This window comes from Aotus nancymaae, unplaced genomic scaffold (assembly GCF_030222135.1).
Source record: "Aotus nancymaae isolate 86718 unplaced genomic scaffold, 86718_ANA_hifiasm-v0.15.2.pri h1tg000003l, whole genome shotgun sequence".
Taxonomy (NCBI): domain Eukaryota; kingdom Metazoa; phylum Chordata; class Mammalia; order Primates; family Aotidae; genus Aotus; species Aotus nancymaae.
In genome coordinates, this window is record NW_026988414.1 from 53,024,769 (window position 1) to 53,051,781 (window position 27,013).

At 41.0% G+C, this 27,013-nt stretch overlaps 1 protein-coding gene across 1 annotated transcript in view; it reads right to left on the reverse strand.

The window, feature by feature from the left end:
* ADAMTSL1 (ADAMTS like 1) overlaps window positions 1-27,013 on the reverse strand; it is a 433,007-nt gene that overhangs the window by 150,795 nt on the left and 255,199 nt on the right. The window contains exon 16 of the mRNA XM_021675321.2: window positions 9,847-10,057. Within this exon, the coding sequence (XP_021530996.2) occupies window positions 9,847-10,057 (211 nt within the window). The remainder of the gene's footprint in view (window positions 1-9,846; window positions 10,058-27,013) is intronic.

Below are 27,013 nucleotides of genomic sequence, written 5' to 3' on the forward strand. Positions count from 1 at the left end.
AAACAGTTTGGAGATTCTTTTAAAAAGTAAAAATTGAGCAACCATATGATCCAGCAATCACACTGCTGGGTTATAACCAAAAGAAAGGAAATCAGTGTATCTGGGAGATATGTGCTCTACTATGTTTGTTGCAGTATTTTTTACAATAGCTAAGATTTAGAAGCAATCTAAGTGTCCATCAACAGATGAACAGATGAAGAAAATGTGGTACATATATACAATGGACTACTATTCAGACATAAACAGAATGAGATCCAGTCATCTGCAACAACATGGATGGAACTGGAGGTTATTATGTTAAGTGAAATAAGCCAGGCGCAGAAAGACACACATTGTGTGTTCTCACTTGTTTGCAGGATCTAAAAATCGAAACAAAACTATCGAACTCATGGACACAGAGAGTGGAAGAAGGATGGTTACCAGAGACTGGGAAAAGTAGTGAGGGGCTGAGCGAGAAGGTGGGATGGTTAATGGGTACAAAAATATACACTAGAAAGAGTGAATAAGACCTACTATTTGATAGCACGATAGGGTGACTAGAGTCAATAATAACTGTACATTTTAAAATAAAGAGTGCCATTCAATTGTTTGCAACTCAATGGTAAGTGTTTGATGGATGCCCCATTCTTCATGATGTGATTATGTCACATTGCATGCCTGTATCAAAACATCTCATGCACCCACAAACATATATACCAACTATGTACCCACAAAAATTAATTTAAACTAGGTATTTCTTTTTAAAAGGCCACATCTTTATTTAAACCTTCTCCAACCCCCCTGCATTTTGGCAAATAAATCACCCCCACCCACTCTGACCTAGAAGGGTATCTTATCTCTTATGTAAGGGCTCATCATTTATGTGTCTGCTATTTCCCCCTGCCTCCCTGCGTGCACACAGGATTATGGGTCTTTTGAGGAAAGGTAATTCATTCATCTTTATATTCCCTATAGCCTAGTAGAGTATCTGGCAAACAGCATGCACTTCATAAATGTTTGTTGAATTGATGATTGGATGAGCAAAAGAGCTCTATATCCAGATGTTAAAAAGATATAAAACAAGCATCCAGCTGATGGGCTGATCATCCACCTTTTGTCAGGCTGCTTTATCGTTAGCCAGAAGCTGCTTCGCAGTAAGGCAGCAGTGGGTTTCAGCCAGTGATGGTATGTGCTCTGCTGGAGACCCTAATGCTCCAAGTATGAGAGGCAGCCATGTGGCTGAGTAAATGTCAGGGATTTTGCTCCTAAATGCTTGTCTGTCTGTGTTCTGAAATTTTCTTCAGTGTGTCTGCATTGTTGAAAGGTATATTTAGAAATTTTGTAAAATTGTAGAAGATGAAATTTCAAAGGAGTCAAGGCTCCAAAGTCTGTGATGCCTTTGTGAATGTGCTAAGATTACCTGGTGAGGCCGACAGTTCTTATGCAAGAGACAGGATGCAAAGAAGAAAATGTTTCCAAAGGAGCAATGGCAAAAGAGCTTTAATGAAATTAAATAAAACGTTTGCCTTTATGAGTCATCATTGAAAATAATATTCTAGTATAAAGAGATAAATCTCCAGTAAGGGATATTATTTTTAAATATATGTAATAAGCAAAATAAGCAAAATAAATTACAAAAATATTATTTATATTGCTTGTATCTGCTGCCATACATGTTTTATGATATGAGGTCATGGGTTCATTTTTATAAGTAAAAAATACATAATAAGGAAAACAATTATGTCTCTACATAAAAAATACAATGGCCCAAGTGTCCTGTACTTTTAAAGATTTTCCCATAATAAGCACATTAATAAATTCTGCCTGCATTGAAATTTCGGTTTCATCTTAGTAGTTTAATTTACATGGAGCTGAGTTGATTTCCTTGATATTTTTACTAATATTATTGAACCCAATATGAAGTGACGTTTTTGTTTAGTTTCTAAGGCTAACTTCCGTTTAACTCTGCACTCTGCTTACAACTTCCAACTCACTTCATTTGTTTTTCATTCACTCATTCATTCTTTCACCAAACATTTATTGAGTACTCACTGAGTACTCAACTGGATGCTGGGGATTTATAAAAAACGGTGACTAAGCCTCAGGTATCTGCAGTCCAGTGAGGGAGAAAAACTACTATACAATGTGATCAGTTTTACAAAAAGGGAATACAACAGAGTGCAATTAAATCTTTACGGAAAAACTGGGGAAGCTCTAGTGAGCAATGACACGTGAGCAATTGCCAGGGAGATGAGGATGCTGGCATAGACAGACTGTGTGTATGCACTCAAGGTGTGCAGGGACATGGCATGTTCAGATGACTCAGAGCAGTCCTTTGACGGTGTACTGCTGGGCCCATGAAGAAAAGTGGGTGGAAAATTATTCTGAGAGATCAGATTAGGGGCACATGGTGAAGTGCCGTTGGACATAATCTTAAAACCGTGGGGTATCAATAGGGGTTTCAAAGTAGGAGTACGTGATCCAATTTGTAGAAAATGATTCAGGCAGCAGAGGCCAGTAAGTTCCAAATAATACTGCTTTGTGAGGTATTAACAGGTATGCCATGGAGAAAGGGCTTCCTCCTCAAATACGTCTATGTAACACTGCATACCTTAACCCTATTTAGGGGTTCCCAGTGCCTATTAATATTTTAAAGGCTAGAAGAGAGAACCTGTAGTAAGAATCATCAATACCGGATTAGGAAACACTGGATGGAAGTTAGGCAAGATGATACAGGGAGATCAAGTAAAAGGCCATTTGTAAGGGTTTAATGAGTTGATTGTAAGGAGAGGGATTAGAAAGGAAGAGAGTGATGGAGGAGATATAGAAGGTGGAATCAAACAGCGTATAGATGTTAACTAAGTGTGATGGATGCATGAGGCTCCAGTTTCCAAGTAGAAAGCAGGACAGATGGTGGTGTCACCTACACAATAACTATCAATGAAGAAAGACTAGGTTAGTGGGGAAAGGGGTGGTAGGCAGGCGTGGAGCAAGCTTAGTGTTAGGCCTTTGGAGGTTGAGGTAACTTAGTGACATGTGAGATTGAGGGAGCCCAAAGGCAGTTGGATACAGTGCTATGTACACAGTCGAGGTCATAGCTGAGCCAAACTGAATTAGGCCTAGGAGAAACACAGAAAAATGAGAACTGAAATCTCACTTACTAAACATAATTAATGAAATGAGAAAAGAAGTCTTCAACCATTTTGGGTATTAGAATTCCGTTTCTGGCCGGGCGCGGTGGCTAACGCCTGTAATCCCAACACTTTGGGAGGCCCAGGCAGGAAGATCACGAGGTCAGGAGTTTGAGACCAGCCTGGTCAACATGGAGAAATCCTGTCTCTACTGAAAAATACAAAAAAATTAGCTGGGTGTGGTGGCGCATGTCTGTATTCCCAGCTACTAGGAAGGCTGAGGCAGGAGAATTGCTTGAACCCAGGAGGCGGAAATTGCAGTGAGCTGAGATCATGCCACTGCCCTACAGCCTGGGTGACAGTGAGAGACTCTGTCTCAAAAAAAAAAAAAAAAAGAAAAAGAAAAAGAAAAGAATTCCCTTGTTCATCTAGTCTCAGTTAAGCTTTCTCAACTCTAGAAGTACAAGGGGTGCACACTGTACCTTTGGGGTTTCATATTCTTGTTATGGAGTAAAGCAATGGTTTGATAGCCTGCACACCCATCAAAATCAGAGCAATTATGCCAAAGAGCTTTCTGCTAATAAATAAAAACAAAAACATTCACATGTAAAGCTGGACTTTCAATTTGTTTTGCTATGTTTATTGCTGCCTCTGAAGATAGGATCAAGTGTTCATTTCCTTATGAAATACACTATTGAAAACGAGATAAACATCCTAAGAGTTTTTTCCTCCCTGGGACAGAAAATTTTAAATAAATATAGCCTCTAACTTATGTGGATTTATATTTTAGTCACTGGAATATGACAACACTAATTACTATGTGCCTCTTTGCCAGAATTCAGTCCTCTAATCCAAACCAAAGGTATTTTTGTCTTAGATTGCATATATGTATGTGTGTTTAAATCTAGAAAATGAAAATTTTAATTCAGGTATTTATAGTTATCATTAAAATTCTCTTTTGCTTTATATCACTAGCAGGGACTCCTCTCTCATATGCTTTTTTATACAGCTGAACTGCAGGCATTTTGAACTGTAACCCGGATTAAGAAAGGTTTAGTGGGAAATGGCAACACAATCACAGTTTTAAGCAAGGGGGGGACAGAGAGATTGTGGCAATTCTTCGTCTCTGCACAGATGTGTGCAATATGTATGTACAGTTGGGTGGACACAATCTTGAACATAAAACACATGCAGTACAGAGAAATATATATTATGTTTCAAAGTAGACCAATTCATTTCATTTAACCTTCAGCATCTTTTTTTTTAAATTCCTTGTTTCAATTTAATTTTTAGAACAAAAACAAATGAAAGAATACTGATGCATATGACATACACATTGATATATTAGATATAGAGAGGCAAAGGGGTAGTGGAAGACAGGTTCCCAATCTCAAGGAGCTTGTGCTAGTGGAGAGTAAGTGCTTCGCCCACAATATAGCAGGAAGTGGTGGGCTGAACAATGTCCCCTGAAGACATTTTCATCTTGATCCCTGGTACCTGTGAACACGTGACCTGGTGCAGTAAAAGGGTCTTTACTGATGTGATGAGGGCTCCTGAGAGGGGGAAATGATCCTGGATTATCCAGGTAGGCTTGAGGAAGTCACGGTGGTCCTCAGAAGAGGGAGGCAGGAGGGTCTGAGTCAGAGAGAGGATGAAGGGACAGAATTAGCTGTGGGAGGAAGATGGAGGAAGGGGCCATGAGCTAAGGAAGCACATGGCCTGTAGAAGCCAGAAAAGACACAGAGATCCTCCCCTTGATCTCCAGAGGGCATGCAGGCCTGCTGATCCCCTGAATTTGGCCAGGTGAGACTGAGTTGGGACTTCTGATCTTCACAACTATAAGATAGTGCGTTTGTGTTGTTTTAAGCCACCAAGTCTGTGGTAATTTGTTACAGCAGCAATAGGAAGCCAACACACAGATGAACTGTCCTAGATAGAAGCAACAAATACCGAGTGTTCTGTAAACTGCTGATTTTAGGACTGTTACCAGATTTCTTCACAATTTAATAGTTAAGAGCAGATGGTAAAGACATCTTGAGAGCCACACTGCATAGTGGAAAAGAAAATGCGTTTGAAGCACACAGGCCCCCTTTCGCATCTACCAGCTTTGTGACTTGGTTTCCTTACTAGGTTGCTGTGAGGCTCAAAAGAGGGAGGCCAAGTGCAGCAAATGAGGTCTAATAGAGAATGTTCAAATTCCTATTAAGCTCACAGTGCTTCAGGTTCCTCACATGTAAAATGGGGACAATATTAGTAGCTATCACATAGGACAGTGAGGATTAAGTGAGCTAACTATGTAAAGTGTTTAGAGCTGTTGTGAACACAGAGAAAGTGCTGCTGTCATTATAAAAAGCAGCAGCTCCTGAAATGTAGCAAGTGCTCAGTAAATGAGACCAGCAGAATGGGCATGTACCTTCCCAGCACCAAACCCAATGCTTTGCAGGTGTGTCCTGGGTGTTATGGGGTCTCACTGAGACTTGGTCTCTGCCTTCATTGACCTTGTCTAGCTCAGAAGTCATGAGAAAGCACCTGAGCGGGTAACACGTGGTTAAGTGAGCTGTCTTCCCCTGAACACGATGTGGCTTCAGTGTAGAAAGATCATAGAGGGGACACTGCAGAAGAGGGAGGCTGCCTGCTGGGTCTTGATCAGCAAAGCGGAGGGGGAAATGGTAGGTGGGCAGAAGAGTGTACGAGCAGGGATGGGACAGCCATGCCTGGAGACAGGGTAGGGGCGGATGCACAGAGGGATGAAGGCCTGAAGAAGACATGTACTGGCTTTAGAGTCACGGAGAAAAGTCCTAGCAGTAGACCGTCATGATCAAAGTGTTTGAGACTAAGCTGTGGTATAGGTAACAGTGATTCTCCATTATGCTGTTGTAACTCACCTATGTGATATGATCCCTCATGAGGTGTGCAGTAAGTCACTTATAACCAACATCAAAGAGGATGATGATGACGATGTGTGTATTTAATAAATTACAGAAGATGCCGAGGACTAATGCACAGAAAAGTAAGTGTTCAAAAGCCATCTAAATACAAACTAACAAGATATTAAAGCTATTAATAAATTGGCAAAGATAAATATGAAATGAATCCTTCCCACAGACCAGAGATGAAAAGCAAAGGACAGTGTACTGAACAAGAGGCAGAACTGAAATAAACATGGCCCCCTCACAACCGAAGCTAGAATTAGATTTCTGCTTCATTTCTGCTTAATTGTTTCTAAAACAAAATTTTAACATCAATACTTGGACTCCATGCTAGGTCCTCTCCGGACCTGCAGAATGTGTAAACGTTGGCTATTTGCCATTTGTCAGACAAACGCTCTACAAAGAACAAAGGAGGTTGCATTCCCATCTGGCAGATGACAATTTACATAATTTATGTTTTTTTCCCCCCAGAAAAAGAAACATACACATCAAGTCAGTGATAACTCTGTGTTCACACAGTGATAAGAGACAGTCTCTCCCCTCAAACCCCAGTGTCTATCAGGTTGTTATCTGTATTCCTTTAAATGTAACATGTGATCCCCCCATCTCCTTTTCTTTCATAAGAAAGAGGCTGTAAGTTGAAGGATTGGAGACCTCAGCATTATTCTCTGGCAGATCCTTTCTAAATGGAAAAGACCAATGTAAGTGTACACCAAGTTCCCCTTTCCCAGTAAGAACTGTTGAGGAATCAGGGCTAACCAGGCAATGGATTGTCAACAGTTGGTGTCCTAACTAAGCTGGGTTCTAAAACCACAGCCAACTAGCCCAGGGACCCCTGAAGTTACTCTGGATTTATTGAATCATACAGCATAAACAATGGTTTCTTTTCACAAGCAGTCAGCATTAGCTAATTTTTCCCAATGGAATTTATGAAGTTGGATTCTAGTAAATACTGTAAGATGAATTGGTCTATTGTTTACTCCAGATTTAGAGAGATTCCTAAGTGATCAAATATTCTTTTTTTTTTTTTCCAAGACGGAGTCTTGCTCTGTCACCCAGCCTGGGTGCACAATCTCAGCTCACTGCAACCTCTGCCTCCCTGGTTCAAGCAATTCTCCTGCTTCAGCCTCCTGAGTAGATGGGATTACAGGTACGTGCCACCACACCCGGCTAATTTTTGCATTTTTTTTTTTTTCAGTAGAGATGGAGTTTCTCCATGTTGGACAAACAGACCCTGTGCACCAAATCATTAACAGAGGCTGTCTCTGGAGGGTAGAAACACTGCTGACCTTCACTTTCTATGTTATTTCTTGTTATGTTTGACTATTTTTCACAATTATTGGGTCTCAGGTGTGAAAGAAGAGACTTTTTAAAGGTCCTATTCAACTGTAGTCACTGATTCATTGGATGAACTTCAAACACTCGTTTACGATTAAGTTTCCCAACCTGAAAAATGGACTGAAACCTGACTCATCCTCAAGGGCTTCTCCACAATACAAGGAAACAGAAAAGCTTTCAAAGTAAATTCATATCTTCACAGGCCCAAGGTAGATGAAAATTAAAGAATAAGTGATTCTTTGGAAGTCCACTGTTTCAAATAGGGAGGCTGGGCATACAGGTGGTGGCAGTGGCAAATGACCAAAAAAAAAGGTCATATATGTAGCTGTGCCCTAAAAACTGAAAAGGCTTCATGAGTCAACATCATTATTCAGCAGCATGTGTGGCTATCAAAAAGGCATTGATGTTTCACTCAGTTCAAGGCTAGAACAATATTAAGACCTATAACTATAAAAAAAATCAGTAAGATATAAAGCCAGAATTTTCAGGACCCAGAAGAAATATTCTTCATCTATTCATTCATTTCATCATTCAGGAAACATTTTATCCGTAACCTATGTACCTAATAGCAACAAGCTACTAATAATACAGGGACTTAACAGTTTCAACAGTGGAGGTTGATTTGAGATGCTTCCTCACCTTTTATTAGGATTGGCATGGGTTAGTGATGCTGTTTAAGGTCATAGACTCACTCCAATTAGAAGTAAGGTAGTATAAATGTACTAGAAATCAGATGACCTGAGTCTGGTCCAGGCTTTATGATCTTAAGTAAGCCTACAACTAGGCCAAAGTTACATCATCTGTAAAACAAAAGTGCTCATGTTTAACCCCTGAAGGCCCTTGTAGCCATACACATGGGTTTGGTATAGTGGAAAGGGTCACATAAGCTGAGTTGATGGCCAACCCTAAATTTGCTAACTGTGTTTGCCTCAGTTTCCTGAAACCTAAAATAAGGCTAATAAAACCTACTTTTTACTGAATTGTTGTGAGGATTTACTTCAACTAGGTGTGCGATAATACATATTTCTTAAGTGCTGGTATTGGTGTTCAAAATATATGACATTCTCTTAACTTCTACAAATCATCCATAGTAGCATGGAATTAAACTTAGCCATATACATTTAAGCTCTAAAAGAAAATATATATTTAATGTCTGTTACCAGAGACTTCATATTTTGCGTTTTGCTTACTTGCCAGGATTTGATTCTTTGAGCATTTTACTAAACCACAGCTCCAAGATGGGTGAGGAGCAAGGAGAAAGAAGGGGCTCTCCCAGCTGATTAGGAGAAGGCACAGAGGAGGCCACAGGCTCCTGCCTGGAAACAGGAGCCCCTTGTGCACAAGGCAAGGGTATGTGAGCCGTCATCCTCTCTCCTTCTCCACTGATGACCACATCATTTGTCACCCAAATGGGACACTTCTGAGGGTGAAAAAACTGTCTCAGTGAAACGGAGATGCATGTCCCCTCCACCTTTCATGCTTACTTTTGGTGACCTTTGTTGTCCCTTTAAAGCTGTGTCTTATGTCCTAATAGGGAACAAATTGCAAAATAAAATTTTATGCAATCAACCTAAAATCCTGTGTTTTTAAAAGGCATGCAAAAAGATTATTTACCTAAAGTTTGATAAATGCATATTACTTTTAGATAGAAAATTATGATAAAATAGTTGTGTTAGTATTATTATTATATATGCCTGGTGCAAGATCAGAAATTTTATTTGTAAAGGGATAGATAGCATATATTTTAGATTTTATGAGCCATATGTTCTCTATCACAACCATGCAATTCTCCCTTGTAGTGCAAAAGCAGCCATAGACAGTATGTAAAATAATGAGTGTGACTGTGTGACTGTGTTTCAATAAAACATATTTACAAAAAAAAAAAAAAAAAAAAGAGAGAGATACAGGCTAGAATTAGCTAGAGGGCTGCAGTTTGTCAACCCCTGTTTTGAAACAATGGTTCCCAGACTTTTGGAATTCACAGGACCAGTAAAATGAAAATATTGGAATTGGCTCAGCATTTCTAACTACTTATTTTGCTAAGTAATGATGTTAAAAAAATCATTGCCTATTATCCTTATTTCTTAGAATTTTAAACAGCAAAAAAACTAGAAAGGGTATAAATTAAGAACAAATTTAGCTTTATGGAAAACCTACCACATTGTCTTTTTTTTTTTTTTAATTTCCTTAGCTCAGTGACTGCTTTGTCATGAATATGCTCAGGTTAACAGATGGGTCATCTGAGTTGCTTTTGGAGGTCACTGGGGTGTGATACAGTAGAAAAAGCACGATATTTGTTATTAAAAGATCTGGATTTAAATCAGGTTAGGGGAGTACTAAGAAGGCAGAAATCAGCAGACCTTGAACATCCTTTAACATCCCTGGACAAAACCACCCTGAGAGAGCATCCCTTTTTTGAATCACTGTTGCAAGCACAAGCTCCAATATTGAGTAACCTCAGAACTCACCGGCTGCCACTGTGCAGGGTACCAGGCTGGGGCGCAATTGAAGCGGTTACAAGCTTGCACCGTGCTGGGCTTGGGTTGGCGGCACAGCTCATCAGCCAGGATGACTGTTTCATTCATCTCTCTGGAAAGTAGGTGGGAGCAGAAGACATCTCTGGTCTGCAGGCCGACCCCGCAAGTGAGACTACATGGACTCCACTTGCCAATTTCCCACCTGAGAAGAAATCAGAGAGGAAGAGGACACCCTCAGTACCTGTGCAGAGAACATTTCCCATGAACTCCAATGTTGCTAATGGAGTAAAAACCCCTAACTGGGAACGTGGGAAGTGCCAGCCCAAGATTGGCTGGCAGCTCTGTCCTAAGCCTAGAATCTATCCTCTCCCCTAATGCTCTAGAATTCATTTACATTACAGCAAAGAGGGAGATAAAATGGAATATCCAATTTTTATCTACAAAATCACCAATAATGGTTACAACCATGTCTATTCTGATAGGACATATAAACTTCATCAAAATAAGAGAGGAATGTTACAAGAGACACAGATTGAGTACATAAAGGCTTTAGGCACCACATACTGAATTGTGGGGCTTAATGAGGACTTTCTGCTAATTTCTCCAGCTCCCATTCTTAGCAAGACTGAAAATTTAATGTTTGTAATTCTTTGGCTTCAAAGTAAAAGGTCATGGGCTCCAACTTCCTTCAAAGTTCCATCATTGCATAGAAACGTCTCTGTCTTATGTTTAAATATCATCACTGCCTGGGACTGGATAATGTAACAGAAGTGAAAGCTGCTGAATCGATCAGTCTTCTTGAGGGAAAGTAAGTGAAGAGAATGTCTCATTATCTAGATGTAGCAGTCAAATATGCAGATGAGTTGAGTGCACAGACTGGCCATTTCCAAAGGGCCAAGTCTTGAGAAGTACATTTATAGTGAGCTAAGGGCCTATAAAAACAATCCCACTGAATTCCCTGCTGATGCAGCTTCCAAACTGGGAATGATAAGGACAAAGCTCAGTTGCTCAGGCTCTTAGTCAGAAGCATCCGCTAAAGATCAGTTTTAGAAAATTCCGTTTACAATCTGAAGCACAGAGATTTTACAAACAGGAGTTGTCCAAGAAAAGTGTGTTAAGTAGATCCTTTAGCAGCTAGTCCCACCTAGCTTTTGTCCTGAAAGTTGGTTGAAAATTTTTTGACCTAAATGTTTTTCATCAGACTGTAAAACTAAGCATATGCGCTCAGTCTCTTCCTACTGCTCTGACATGTAACTAACTTTCCAATCTGTTTCCACTACCTCCCTTCATCTTATACTAAGGTTAGCCATATCTGTAATAATCTGTTTGTTATTCTCCATTTATGCCCCATGGCTTTCTAGTTTTGTCTTTATGCAAGTCGCATTCCTAATTTGGAATATCTTTTGCCCTTTTGTTGCCCTTCAAAATGTCTTTCATTTCTATATATCCAAATATGATCTATATTTAAAACACTGTATCCATATGTGCTCCAGACACTGACCATTTTCTCAACTGTATTATGGTTATTCTACCTGTCAAGGTCCCTACTAGAGTATAGACCTCCTGATGTAGGGTCTGCATCTGAGTCAGTTTTGTATCAATCACAGGGTCCATCAGAGCACCTTTTAGGCTAATAAATGCCTGATAAATGAGCAAATCGATGAAATCTACCATCATAGAGGGCACTTTAACACATCATCTCATTTAATTACTTCCAGAACAATATGAGATAAGCTCTATTGATTATTCTCATTTTACAGTTGAGGGAACGTGAGAATCCAAGAGGCTGACTTGTCCAAATACCCATGATTAGTAAGTAGTGAGTCCAGAATTCAGACTTGGTTATTTCTAGCTCTGCACTTTCCACTGTACCATGCTGTCTCCAAAAAATACCTTAAAAACTCTCCTGTGAACATTTGCAAAGTTTTAAATGAATAGAAGAGGAGAAGCTGGATTGAATATATCTCTTTCAGATCCTTGTGTAAATTTCTGTAAACTTATTTTTAAACGCTTAGCTTAAGTTAATTCTAAGCTTTAAGATGTTGTGGCGTTATTGGTTTTAAGATACATCCATACATTATTTGCCATGCCTTCCTTCTAAAGGCAGAGTCTTGAGTATAGGCTGGACTTGCTGGCTCACTTCTAATGAATGAAATGAGGCAGAAGTGATTCTATGTGACTTTCAAGGCTAGATCACAAATGGGATAATGCTTCCAATTAAATGCTCTCTCTTTGCCCACTCATGGTGGTGGGGAAGCCAGCCATGATGTCATGAGAATACCCAGACGGTCTTAAGAAAAGTTCATGTGTGAAACTGCAGCCTCCCCACCAATAATCAGCATCAACTTGCCAGCCATGTGAGTGAGCTACCTTGAACACAGACCCTTCGGCCCCAAGCTAGCCTTTAGATAACTGCAACCTCAGGAAAGACCTCAAGCCAGAAATGCCTGCCCAAGCTGCCTCCAAATTCCTCACTCACATGAACTGTGACTGTGAGAGGTGATCAATGTTTATTTTCATTCTAAGCTACTAGGTTTGGAGGGAAATTTGTTTTGCAGCAATAGACAACCAATACAAGTATATACCTCTCCCAAAATTTGCATATGTTCATCAAAAGACATATGCAAGAATATCCATGGCAGCACTGTCCATCATAGCCCAAATCTGGAAAAACCCAAATGTTAATCAACACACGAATGAATACAAAATTATGATATATTCATAAAAGACTATATAAAGCAATGAGAATAAACTACAACAATAAGCAACAACATACATGAATCTCACAAACATCAAATTGATTGAACAAAGCTGCAAACACAATAACTCATACTGTGTGATTTATATAAGCGCAAAAGCCAAAACTATTCCATTGTGTTAGAAGCCAGGATGTTGGCTACCCTTGGTAGGTAAAAACTACAAGAGGGCTATTGTGGGGAGGGCTTCTGGGGTGTTTTGTAGATCTGGACGCTGGATCTGGGTTCATTTTACGAAAAATTACCAAGTGAACACATAAGATTTGTGTTTACTTTTCTTATACATATTATGTTTCAAAAAAGGTTTTCTTTCCACTCTTAAGTGAAATACTAAAATGTTGTGGGTCTAAAACAAAATCTAACAGCCATGGCCAATGCTGGTGACCCTTCTTTGTATGTCTCATAAAGTAGCTGCCTACACAGCTAATGCTGTCTCAAGGTTAACGCTCATCAAAGTAGAGGCTTTACGTCCTCATTTCCCCAAACTCTGCCACCACTTCTGGCCCCTGGGATCTTAAAACAGGCATTTTGGCAGCCATGAGGCCACTTGAGCACTGCTCAGAGAAACTTATGAAACAGACATATCTGCCTGCCCTGCTAAAAGTGCACTGCATTCTCAAGGACGGAGGTTAACAGAAGCTATCTGTATATTAAAGACTTTGCTGATTCTGGGTCAAAACTATTTTAATCAACTTAGGCCAAAAAAGGGAAAGCAGAGACTCTCCCCAACACACGAATGAATAAAAAATTATGACATGTTCATACAAGACTATATAAAGCAATGAGAATAAACTGCAACAATAAGCCACAACACAAATGTCCTCTCCTGCAGAGAGGCTGCAGCTGTGGGCCTAGGTCTTGCTGGTCGCTGATGCCCTAATCCCTGCATTCTGTGCCGTTGGCTGTTTCTGAGAGAGGAACGGCAGGCAGGAGGAGCCAGCCTGGGGGCAAGCTTGGCTATGAGTGGTGGTCTGTGAGACACAAAGAGGCCTTCCCCGGGGTTCTGGGGCCTGGCTTCTACAGAAGCCCAGTGCAAGGAGGAGGGGGCTCTGGTCTAGGCATCAGAGAGTGAAGGCATTAGTGCCTTCTCTCCCTCTTTGCTTGGCTTTTACTCATCTTTTCATTTCCATTTTAAATGCTACTTCTTCAGGGAGGAAACCCTCAACTGGGTAAAATTCTCTTACTGTATGGTCCCATTAATACTTCCCCATTTGAAAATTCTCAACATACTTGTAATCTGACTTCCCCACTTGACTGCTAGCTTGATGAGGGCATGGGGCTATGTCTATTTTGGTTTACCACTTGTTATGTGTTGAACCGTGTCTCCAAAAAAACAAAACTGTATGTTGGAGACCTAACCCTTAGTATCTCTGTACGTGACCTTACATGGGAATAAAGTCACTGTAGATGTAATCACTTAAGATGAAGTCATACTAGAGTAGGGTGAGCTCTTACTCCAATGTGACTGTGTTCTTGTAAGAAAAGAGGGAACCAACCAAACGGAGAGCAAACATAAATAAACAAATAAAAAGCAGGAGTTGCAATTCTCGCCTCTGATAAAATAGACTTTAAAGTGACAAAGATCAAAAGAGGCAAAGAAGGACATTACATAATGGTAAAAGGATCAATGCAACAAGAAGAGCTAATGATCCTAAATATATACGCACCCAATACAGGAGCACCCAGATACATAAGGCAAGTTCTTAACGACTTACAAAGAGACTTAGACTCCCACACAATAATAGTGGGAGACTGTAACATCACATTGTCAATATTAGACTGATCAACGAGATAGAAAATTAACAAGGATATACAGGACTTGAACTCAGACCCGGAACAAGTAAACTTAATGAACATTTATAGAACTCTCCACTTCAAATACACAAAACATACATTCTTATCAGTACCATATCACACCTATTCTAAAAGTGACTATATAATTGGAAGTAAATCACTCCTCAGTAATTGCATAGCATTTCATAGGTTTAAATGAAATAGTGGTTGGCTGCTTGTTTGTTATTTTCTTCCCTCATTCCTTCCTGTCTCCATTGTTAAGCACAATTATTGGCATAAAAGAGGTTTTCAATTCCCATTTTTAGACTGCATTCTAGCCTGGGCAATAAAGCAATACTCCCGTTCTCTCTCTCTCTTTCTCTTCCTGTTTCTTCCTCTTCTTCATTCTTTTTTTTCTTTCTCTCTTTCTTTCTTCCTTTTTTCTTTTTCAAAAAAAAAAAAAAAAAAAGAAAAAAGGGAGACACACAGGCAAAATGCCATGTGACAACACAGGCAGAGACTGGAGTGATGCATCCACAAGCCAAGGAATGCTGAGTGCCAGGAGCCACCAGAAACTACAGGAGGCAAGGAAGGACTCTCCTTATAGGATTCAGAGGGAGTATAGTCCTGCTGACTCCTTGATTTTGAACTTGATTTTAGCTTTGATGACTGTGAGACAATAAATTTCTGGTCATTTTAATCCCTCTGGTTTGTGGTACTTTGATACAGCAGCCCTGAATATGAATACATGATAGAACCTCAGTGCTGAGCATGGTGCCTGGGACCTGGCAGATGTTCAGTAGTATGCAGTGAAAACTGAGTTGAATTTGCAGTGAACTATGTGTGCACCTCTGGATGAGTCACATGGCTGGTGGACATCTTAGCTGTGCCCTCTATACAACTTCAAGGTCCCAGGAGCTCTGAACACCATACATTTTCCTTCAGTGTGCTGTAAACTCTTTTAATGGCAAACTGGACCTGAATTAATATGCTTTTGACAGGCTGCATCCCACTTTATGTAAATATTTATACATTTTCCTGCAGCAAGATTAACCTGGTGGATTATAGTGTTTTTCCCCAGAAAATTGCTAGGGGTGTTATACAATTTATGTCTTAGTAATCCTAACATCTTTCTAAAGTACAAAAAATGCTGGAATCTGAAACACATCTGTCCCAGTGGTTTTGGCTAAAGGATTGTGTCCCTAGATAAGGAGGGTGGTAAACATGATTGCTATGGTTTCCTTCAGCTCCTAGGCTTCAGGTGTTGAGCTTCATGGTTGGGCTCTTGGCCAAAATATTTGGGAGGTTGGTTTCCCCAGCATTCTTTTACTATACTGCTTTCTTTCCTCTGAGCCCTTCCTCTCAATGTTTCTGTCCCTTTTGTCAAAACTTGTTTGCAGGAAAAGCTCCATGAGCTGACAGATCACAGCTGAAGCCCTCCTGGCTTGATCCTGCCCAGTCCTTGAGCAACTGACTTCTGACCAAGGGCAGGCAGGAGACAGAGGGCCTCCCTCCACCTTAATGGCTGGAATTAGTCTTTCTGCCCTTTGCCCAGCATCAAGTGTGCCTGGATCGGCCTGTCCTTTTAACTGGATTTTAAGCTTTCGACTTTGCTTCCGAATTTCCACTTTGTTTCCTGGGCAGTGTTGGAGTTCTGCCCAACGTCTAGCCTACTAGACTGTGGTCCTGTCACTCCGGCCAGCCCCTGAACTTGGGCTGTGCAGAACACCCTTAGCCATGCATGAGCTATAAACTGTGACGTGACCACAATCCAGCTGACATCACACATGGTCGCCAATAATAATAGTAATACTAACATTTATATAGCACTTAAATGAGCCAGATTCTGTGCCTATTGCTTTAAATGCATTACCCCCTTTATTCCTCTCCACAGGTTCATGAGATAGGTACTATTATCCTCTCCATTTTAGCAAGCAGGGGCTGAGGCCTGGAGAAGTCAAATCATGGCCCAGAATGCCTGCTGCTGGGTATCCCTCAATGCCATGCCACCTGTGATACACCCAAGGCCACCATGACATGCACACAAAGGCACAGAGAATGGGGCTGTTCCTCATCATGGGGCCAACTCTGTGGATTTATGAGCCTCAGTTATGCATGATCCGAGCCTCATTCACTGGGGTCTCAGCAGAGCCCAGAACTTAGCTTACCCAAGATGTGGGAACATATATTGACTTACTTATCAGTGATAAAGGTACTGTAAGTTTCCCCATTTTACAGGGTGAGCTAACAGAGACTCTGAGAGGTTAAGTAACCTGTCCAAAGTCACACAGCTAGTAAACAAGAGAATCAGCATTCAAACTCAGGCGGCCTGGCTCTTGCATACCTAATTATTATATCATATTCTTTCTTAAGGCCAATAGAACAAAGTATTAATAGACCTGAGTGGCAAATGCTGGGCTTCCTGGTGCTTACAGTTTCAGAAAGTGACAAATGACAAAATGACAGATCTATTTCTAAATAATGGAAACAAACACACTGATACCACCCAGGGTCATAAATCCACTAGCAGTTGTTATTTCAGTAAAGCAGCCATGTACTTGGCAGCCAAATGGGCAAAGGCAGAGTGTGGTCTTCCCCAAGATGTGTTAGCTTTTTGTAAAGGCGGCCATCAGAGTTAATATGGCAATCAAGAACCCACGGTGGTTGGGCCTTCTTGGCAGCTTGTCTTTGTATTAGCTATACAAAAGGAGGATTTTTTTTGACTTCCTTTGGACAAGGGCTCATTATGTGAGTTGCCAAGGTTTTTCTCCTCCGCTCTTTCAGAGAGGGTAATGACTGCTGCCTCCAGCAACTCATTGTTTGCTGCTGGTATAAATGTTCATAATTTCTAATGGCAGACCCTCCCCACCCTGAGCTATTATGCCCTAAGAACCTTCTTTTACCTCCACTTTTGCAGCAAAGTAGACTTGTTTCTTTATTCCAAAATTTAAAGTGAAGTTTTGGTTTGGAGGAAACTGAGATTATTGTAAACTGAAGTTATTGGTTAGAAGTATTCTTTAAACTTGTGTGTAACCCTCTAGTGTGACATTTCTGCCCAACACTTGTATCCTGTGATCTTCTTGTCTTCCAAAGATATTTGCTTCCCTTAGAATGCCTCTGAGCTCAGGAGGTCGACTGCAATCCGATAATGATAAAGCAGATACCACGAGTATGCCAACTCTAGAAAGCCTAAGGAGGGCACATACAGGGTCTGGGATGCATCCCACTTTCAGTTTCTTGGATTCTCCTAGTGGCTCCCAATTTATCTCTACATTTCCCAGTTTCCAGTTTATCCCTAGCCCACAGCCACCAAAATTCTCTCAAAAATGTGACTCTGGTCACCTTACTTTGTCCGATTAAAAACCTCCACTGGAGTCAAGCTAAGCTTTCAGTGGAGGCGAGGAGCTAGTATGCTCAGGGCTCAGCTTTGCTCCCTGGGGGCAACGGGGCACAGCATGTCTGGAGCTGAACTTTTGAACTGGCCTTAACTTCTTCCTCTTCCTTCCATTTCTCTTCCACTTGGTAGGGACTAAACTTTAACATGAGGTTTGGTGGGGGGTGGTCCAGTGGCCTGGGAGAGGGTTCAGTACTCGGCCAGGATGGCTGGGAGTCAAATACTCAGGGAGGATTGAACAAATACATAAATATATAAAAATAATGGAAGCCAGATTTCTTACTGTCAGAGGGGAGAGTTACAAATATGCAAAGTGGAAAGACTAAGATAAATCTAGTAGAAGTGAATTGGTGTTGCAAGCAGTATGAACTCATGGCTTTTAATAGATGGATAGACACAGATATATCAACTGATATAAATGAATATATACAACATACATATATGTGTACAGTATTTCCTAGCTGTCTCTGAAAGGCCTAGAAGCGATAACATCCCAGTAGTATCAAGCAAATCAAGTACCCAGCTTTTGGGTTCTAAATACCATTCTCCACTAAAAGGAATCAGTTCCTGTAGAAATAGCTGACTTCTGGGCAGGAATTGGGAGAATAAAAAATGAACCTGATACAGTATGTTGTACCAGAAAATTGAGACGTGCTCAAAGAACGATGGGGTATATGTCAAAAGGACATAGAGGCCAGCTTGAAAGGGCTTTTGCTGGTCCTGTCTGGGACAATTCAATAGTAATAGATTTTAACCCTTTGAGCAAAGGGGAAATTCATAAATAAATAAATAGGAGAGAAGAGAAAACTACCTTACTGTAGAATACCTATTAATAATCTAGAAGGAATGGCAGAATTTAGAAAGTTACCATTTGGCAACCTTCATAATAATAATTGACTCAGGCAGTAATCATCAATCGATACTAAATCTAGTGGGTCAAAAGTTAATGATGAACAGGCTATTTACTTAGCTCATATTATCCCCTATAAAATACTACTTTGTTACTTATTAAGTGCAACATATTTATTAATTTTACAGTGGAAAAACCTGGCTGACCATCATTTTAACCAAGTGATAAGAATGAATGTCACCAGTAATGAGGCACATCATCATCATCTGTCTCCTGTATGATGTACTAAACAGAACATAACACACTTCTGTGTTATTTCTGTCAAAAATTCAAAAATCACAAGAAAACATCAAGCAAACACACATGGAAAGATATTTTACAAAGTAACTGGCCTGTACTCTTCAAAAATGTCAACTATACGAAAGACAGAAGACTGAAGAAATGCTCCAGATACTGAGGCATAATGTAGGACCTCGCGCTGTATGATCAGACTGTTTGCGAATGAATTGTGCTCTGCCACCCTGCAGATGAATACTCTTGGGAAAGTTACTTGACAGTTTACTCATATTTAAAATGGGAATAATGGCAATACCTACTTCCCAGGGTTGTTATGAAGTTCAAGCGAGAATCTCCATGTAAAGGGTGAAGCCCAGTGCTTGGCACAGATGCAGGGCTCTATAACTATTGTTATTACTGCATGCTCAGTAAATATTTGTTGAATGCAGAGATGATTATTGTGAGGATAGGAAACAAGTAAGTAGAGTGAGGCAGCTTCCTAAAATCAGTCAGAGAAAGTAATCATAGGTTTTAGAGACTGAGGAGATGGGCGTTTGTGACGTGTCCAGCTTAGTTTATCACTTAAACATTCATTGCTAAGCACTGTGACAGATCCAGAAGTGGAAACCATGCTTACCACCTTCAAGATGCTTTCAGCAAAGATGGAGAAAGCAGACAAATGCCCAGGAGGCTGCAAACAATGTTAGGTAACAAGAGTGAATTGCTGAACTGCTTGGCTAAACCATGAGGACTGCAAGAGTTCAGTAAATGTGCAGTGTGGTGCTTATAACTACTTGCATTTACCTGATCAATTGCGTTTCCCAAAGACTGTTTATGTTATCTCACCTCATCCTCCTAACTCTGAAGTAAGCAAGCAGGCATTATCGTCTCCATTTTATGGACAAGCAAGCTGAGGCTCAGAGAAACAAGTGATTTTCCCAAACTTGGGATGGGTACTTGGGTTACTCTTCTACCCTGCTAAGTCTCTTAAGGACTGGAAGAGTGAATCACGAAGGGTTACAAAGAGAAGGAAACAGACAAGGTCAGAAAAGCAGTTATACCCTGGGATCGCGGATGGATTTGCTATTCCTCACTTACAACCACTGTTTTCTAAAAAACCCTTGAAAGAGACCTAAAAAAAAATAAAGTAAAAGATCAAAGGAGATGTTAGACATTAGAGAGCAAAAATATGTTTGAAGGCCAAAAATTAACCAGAAACATGTATGATAAATCACACCATGAGAATTGGGGCTGTCTATCAAACAGTAACTTGCATGTCTCAGGAAATAGCAGATAGAGCCACACTTCTCTTGGAAGTCTGCCTGCATGCTGTGAGGTTTTGGCTCCACAAAAATAGTGATAGCCACGATTACCAAACACCTGAAGTGGCAAAGCACTCATTTCCACTTGAAAACAGTTTGGCCATGCCAGTTTGCCACACCTTCTAAATCATCTCTAAAATAAATTTAAAAAAAATCAAATCAAGGTTACCAACATCACTTACGACTCTTGTCAAACCTTCTTTGCTATTTTGTAAATAGCAAACCTTCTTTGCTTTTTTCAAGTGCCTTGAAAAAAGGCACTTGCAGCAAGATATACATTTACCACCTCATTACGAGCATGCCATTTACATCTAAACCTACTTCCTTTACAGAGCATGCCAAACAGCGGAATAACACCAGAACCAGGTCCAATTACATAGGGTGTCTTCAGCCTTCCCTCACTCCAACACACTTTTCTATGACATTCCACCGTCCAAAAACACTCATGTGCCTGTTCACCTACATACAGACTGATTTAATTAAAACTTCTAGGCCAGGTGCGGTGGCTCATGCCTGTAATCCCAGCACTTTGGGAGGCTGGGGCAGGTTGATCACGAGGTCAGGAGTTCAAGACCAGCCTGACCAAGATGGTGAAACCCCATCTCTACTAAAAATGCAAAACTTAGCCGGTTGCGGTGGGGCGTGCCTGTAATCCCAGCTACTCAGGAGGCTGAGGCAGAGAATTGCTTGAACCCAGAAGGTGGAGGCTGAGGCAGAGAATTGCTTGAACCCAGAAGGTGGAGGCTAAGGCAGAGAATTGCTTGAACCCAGCAGGTGGAGGCTGCAGTGAGCCAATATTGCACCACTGCACTCCAGCCTAGGTGACAGAGTGAGACTCTATCTCAAAACAACAACAACAACAACAACTTTGAAGCTCTAGTTCCCATTTTCTGATTCTAGGTGATAGCACATTAAAATGAGCTAGAATTCCTGCTGGCTCTTATAATTCAGATTTGAGCTTCTTGAGAAACAAGTTAGTAGGGTAGATGATCTGCAAAGTTACTTTTACTCCCAGGAGTTTGATATTTTAGGTAGTTTGTCTAGATTTCTAGGTAGAAGTTTCTTGTTAGAAATAGTTCCAGGGTTGTTCTCCTTGTGGTCAAGATCATAGAAGAAATTACTTAGATCATGAATGGTGTCATCTGTTGTGTTTCTTCTCTCTCTAATACCATCTTTTGGGTTTTATTCCAGTTTGTCTCTATTTATAGTAATTGATTAGCATCCTCACACTCAAAGCCTTCCACTAAATGAACACTTTTTCTTTTCTAGAATTACCTCCTTTATACAGAGTGAGCTTCAGCCAGTCTCAGCCACTTGTTGGCTTCCCAATACACCATGTTTCTCTTTCACATCTGTGAATTTGCTTCCAGCTTCTCCTGACTCCATGTTCTTACCTCAAGATCAAGGTCTGATTCAAGCCCTTCCTCTTCCAGTAAGATTTCCCTCACCATCCCAGCTCACATCAACTGTACCCTCCTTGTGATTCTACTGGATTTACTGCCATTTACATTCAACAATGCTTACTACCAGCTGTTCTAAGTAAACTGCTACAGCATCTAATCTGACACAATTATATTTACTTGAATGTTTTTTTCCCCTGGTTATCATCCCAAGTAGACCATAAGACACTTAAGATTTAGGATCAAGTGTTTTGGGATTAAGAAAATTATTTGGTATTCATCAATCAGGCCGTAAATGTCTATCATTTACTGATTTGTAGGTGGCATTCCTCACTAAAACCCTACAAACCTAAGTATTTATCTCTATTAAAGATTGAATTGTGTTCCTGCAAAAGACATATTAAAATCTTAATTTCTAGTACCTCAGAATGTAACCTTATTTAGAAATAGGTTCTTTACAGAGATAATTACATTAAAATGAGCTCACTAAGGTGGATCCTAATCCAACAGGAATGGTATCCTTATAAAAAGGGGAAATCTGGGCGCCATGACAGACATACACAGAGGAGAACACGACTGTGCGTCAGATAAGACGCTGTAGCACTCTACTTAGAACAGCTACGTAGTAAGTATTGCAGAATGTAAATGGCAATAAATCCAATAAAATTGCAAGGAGGGTAGAGTTGAATGAGTTGAGATGGTGAGGGCAATACTGCTGGAAGAAGAAGGGCTTGAATCAGACCTTGATCTTGAAGTAGGAACATGGAGAACACCCTAGACCAGAAAAGCTAGAAGCAAATTCATAGATTCACAGAGGGGAAGACGGCCATGCAAAGGAGGATTAGAAAGACACATTCATAACCTGACAGATGCCAAAGATTGCTGGCAGACCATCAGAAGCGAGGAAGAGGCAAGGAAGGCCCCTACTTCTGGTTTTAGAGGGACCATTGCTCTGTCCACACTTTGATTTCAGACATTAGCCACCCAGTTTGTTATGGTAGCCCCAGCAGATTAATACATTCCCTTGAGTTAGTTCTTGTGAATAGTTTTTAATCCATCTATTTACACTGCAAATATAAATCTTTCTGGACAGTTATATTCAGGAGTTTTTTTCTACAAGTGAAATGTCTGGGAAGGCCAGTCTTTATGTCAGGATCCACAGTTTCTTGATCATGATCCCATTATCTTCTATAAGATTCTGACTCCTCTTTCCTTTCATGATAATTGTCTTAGCAGTTTTACAGACTTTATTTTTAATTCTGCCCATCTATTCAGCCACCCACATACGTATGTGTACTTGTATTCATGCATTTACTGTTGAAAACCTAGTATGTACTGAGAATTATGTTGAATGATTGGGACATAGAGATTTTCAAAAATACTCTTAATTTTTAAGGGTTTTATAGAGACAACTATAAGATGCTGTAACAAATGCTATTCATTTGTTTATCCATTAAATTAGTATTTATTAAGCACTTTTTGTGTGCCAGGCTCTATGTGAGGGGACAGAGCAGTAAATGAGTCAGACCTCAATCCTATTTCCTGGGGGCACACACTCTAGTCTATGAAGCAGATAAGCACAATCTATGACAGAATCACAGACTGGGAGTTGAGAGGAATGAGGTAGTATCATCAAAGGCTTCCTAGAGTTGATGATATGTGGACTGAGTCTTGACAGGCCAACAACAGTAGCCAGGCAAAAGCAGAAGTAAAAAGAAGGTATTCCAGGCAGAATGAGGTATAAGAATGCTTTCATGAAGCATTCAGGGAACTGGGATTTTGAAATTCCCACATTCAGGGCTAGAAAGAACATTGAGGCTGGGCATGGTGGCTCATGCCTGTAATCCCAGCACTTTGGGATGCTGAGGTGGGCAGATCACCTGAGGTCAGGAGTTCAAGATCAGCTTGGCCATCATGGTGAAACCCAGTCTCTACTAAAAATACAAAAATTAGCCAGGCATGGTGGTGTTTGCCTATAATCCCATCTACTCAGGAGGCTGAGACAGAACAATCGCTGGAACCCGGGATGCGGAGGCTGCAGTGAGCTGAGATCAAGCCACACCAGCCTGGGCGATAGAGGGAGACTGTTTCAAAAAAAAAAAAAAAAAGACTCCTTTTTCCTGCTGCTCTGTGAGGAAGGTGCCTTGCTTCCCCTTCTCCTTTCGCCATGGTTCTAAGTTTCCTGAGACCTTCCCAGCCATGCTGAACAATGGCCGATTAGGAGGAAGTCGGGATCGCAGCTCCGAAAGAAGGCGCAGAGGGTGAGTGGACGCCGCATTTCCAGACAGATTTTTACTGACCACAGACCAGGGGATTAACAGGAGGAAGAGCCACACGGGTCACCAGCGCCGCTGGTTTGAGCGGAGCGGCGCGCCGCTCGGCCTACGCCCTGAGGTGGGGGGCGGCGGATCCACGTACAGAGCGAGAGAGACTGAATCACCTCTGAGCCAGCAAGGGGAGCTGAAGCAGGGATTCAAGCCAGGACACTCCCGGGCAAGGGCGCGCCACGAATCTCAGAGCCGCTGCTTTGGCTGATGCAGCGGCTCACAGGGCAGCGGATTTTTACTGCCCACAGACCCACAGGAGATTCACAGGTGGAGAAGCTCCACAGGTTGCCAGCGCCGCTGGTTGGACTGGTGCAGCTGCTCTGCCTGCACCCGAGGCAGGGAGCAGCGGCCCCTTGTGCAGAGTGAGCGAGACCGGATCCCCTCTGGGCCAGCAAGGGGAGTTGAGGCAGGGACTCAACCCAAGAGTTTCCTGGGCAAAGAGGACGCCTCCGGAAACACGGCTGAACACGGGACGGTCCAGCTCTGTGGAGGAGGGGCGTCACCCACCGGGAAACACCCTGCAGTTCCCAGGACAATTTGCCCACAGCAGCTCAACGAAGCCACTGCAGGCTGAGTGTGACTAGGCTGCCACCTTGTGGGCAGGGAAAACCATTGCAACAGCGGAAAATCATAACGCCCTAATTCCCTGGGACAGACCACCTAGGGGGAAGAAAAGGGGGTTTATGAGTTCAGCTACTACAGACTTAAAATTCCCAAAATCAGAAAGACAGCAACTACAAAGTCGATAGGTGGATAAATCCACAAAGATGGGAAGAAACCAGCGCAAAAAGGATGAAAACACCCAAAACCAGAACACCTCTCCTCCTAAAAGGGAGCACAACTCCTCACCAGCAAGGGAACAAGACTGGATGGAGAATGAGCGTGATGAAATGACAGAATCAGCTTTCAGAAAGTGGATAATAAGAAACTTCCGTGAGCTAAAAGAACATGTTCTAACCCAATGCAAAGAAACTAAGAACCTTGAAAAAAGACTTGACGAAACGTTAACGAGAATGGACAACTTAGAGAGGAATATGAGCGAATTGATGGAACTGAAAAACACAACACGAGAACTTCGCAAAGCATGCACAAGTTTCAACAGCCGAATTGACCAAGCAGAAGAAAGGATATCAGAGGTCGAAGATCAACTCAATGAAATAAAACGAGAAGGCAAGATTAGAGAAAACAGGGTAAAAAGGAATGAACAAAGTCAACAAGAAATATGGGACTATGTGAAAAGACCTAATCTACGTTTGATAGGTGTACACCTATCAAATGTGACGAAGAGAATGCATCCAAGCTGGAAAATACTCTTCAGGATATTATCCAGGAAAACTTCCCCAACCTAGCAAGGCAGGCCAATATTCAAGTCCAGGAAATACAGAGAACACCACAAAGATATTCCTCTAGAAGAGCAACCCCAAGGCACATAATCATCAGATTCGCCAGGGTTGAAATGAAGGAGAAAATACTAAGGGCAGCCAGAGAGAAAGGTCGGGTTACCCACAAAGGGAAGCCCATCAGACTTACAGCAGATCTCTCAGCAGAAACCCTACAGGCCAGAAGGGAGTGGGGGCCGATATTCAACATCCTTAAAGAAAAGAACTTTCAACCCAGAATTTCATATCCAGTCAAACTAAGCTTCATAAGTGAAGGAAAAATAAAATCCTTTGAGAACAAGCAAGCACTCAGAGATTTCATCACCACCAGACCAGCTTTACAAGAGCTCCTGAAGGAGGCACTACACATAGAAAAAAACAACCAGTACCAGCCACTCCAAAAATGCACGAAATGGTAAAGAGCATCAACACAATGAAGAATCTGCATCAACCAATGGGAAAAACAGCCAGCTAGCATCAAAATGACAGGATCAAATTCACACATAACAATATTAACCCTAAATGTAAATGGACTAAATGCCCCAATCAAAAGACACAGACTGGCCAATTGGATAAAAAGCCAAAACCCATCAGTGTGCTTTATCCAGGAAACCCACCTCACAAGCAAGGATACACAAAGGCTCAAAATAAAGGGATGGAGGAAGATTTACCAAGCAAATGGAGAACAAAAAAAAGCAGGAGTTGCAATTCTCATCTCTGATAAAATAGACTTTAAAGCAACAAAGATCAAAAGAGACAAAGAAGGACATTACATAATGGTAAAAGGATCAATGCAACAAGAAGAGCTAACGATTCTAAATATATATGCACCTAATACAGGAGCACCTAGATACATAAGGCAAGTTCTTAAAGACTTACAAAGAGACCTAGACTCCCACACAATAATAGTGGGAGACTTCAACACCCCATTGTCAATATTAGACAGATCAATGAGACAGAAAATTAACAAGGATATCCAGGACTTGAACTCAGACCTGGACCAAGCAAACCTAATAGACATTTGCAGAACTCTCTACCCCAAATCCACAGAATATACATTCTTCTCAGCACCACATCACACCTACTCTAAAATTGACCACATAATTGGAAGTAAATCACTCCTCAGCAAATGCAAAAGAACGGAAACCATAACAAACAGTCTCTCAGACCACAGTGCAATCAAGTTAGAACTCAGAATTCAGAAGCCAACCCAGAACCGCACAGCCTCATGGAAATTGAACAACTTTCTCCTGAATGTTGACTGGATAAACACTGAAATGAAGGCAGAAATAAAGATGTTCTTCGAAACCAACGAGAACGAAGACACCACATACCAGAATCTCTGGGACACATTTAAAGCAGTCTCTAGAGGAAAATATATAGCAATAGGTGCCCACATGAGAAGAAAGGAGAGATCTAAAATTGACACTCTATCGTCAAAATTGAAAGAGCTAGAGGAGCAAGATCAAAAAAACTCAAAACCTAGCAGAAGACAAGAAATAACTAAGATCAAAGCAGAATTGAAGGAGATAGAGACACGAAAAACCCTTCAAAAAATCAATAAATCCAGGAGCTGGTTTTTTGAAAAGATCAACAAAATAGACAGACCACTAGCCAGACTAATAAAAAAGAAAAGAGAGAATAACCAAATAGATGCAGTAAAAAATGATAAAGGGGATAT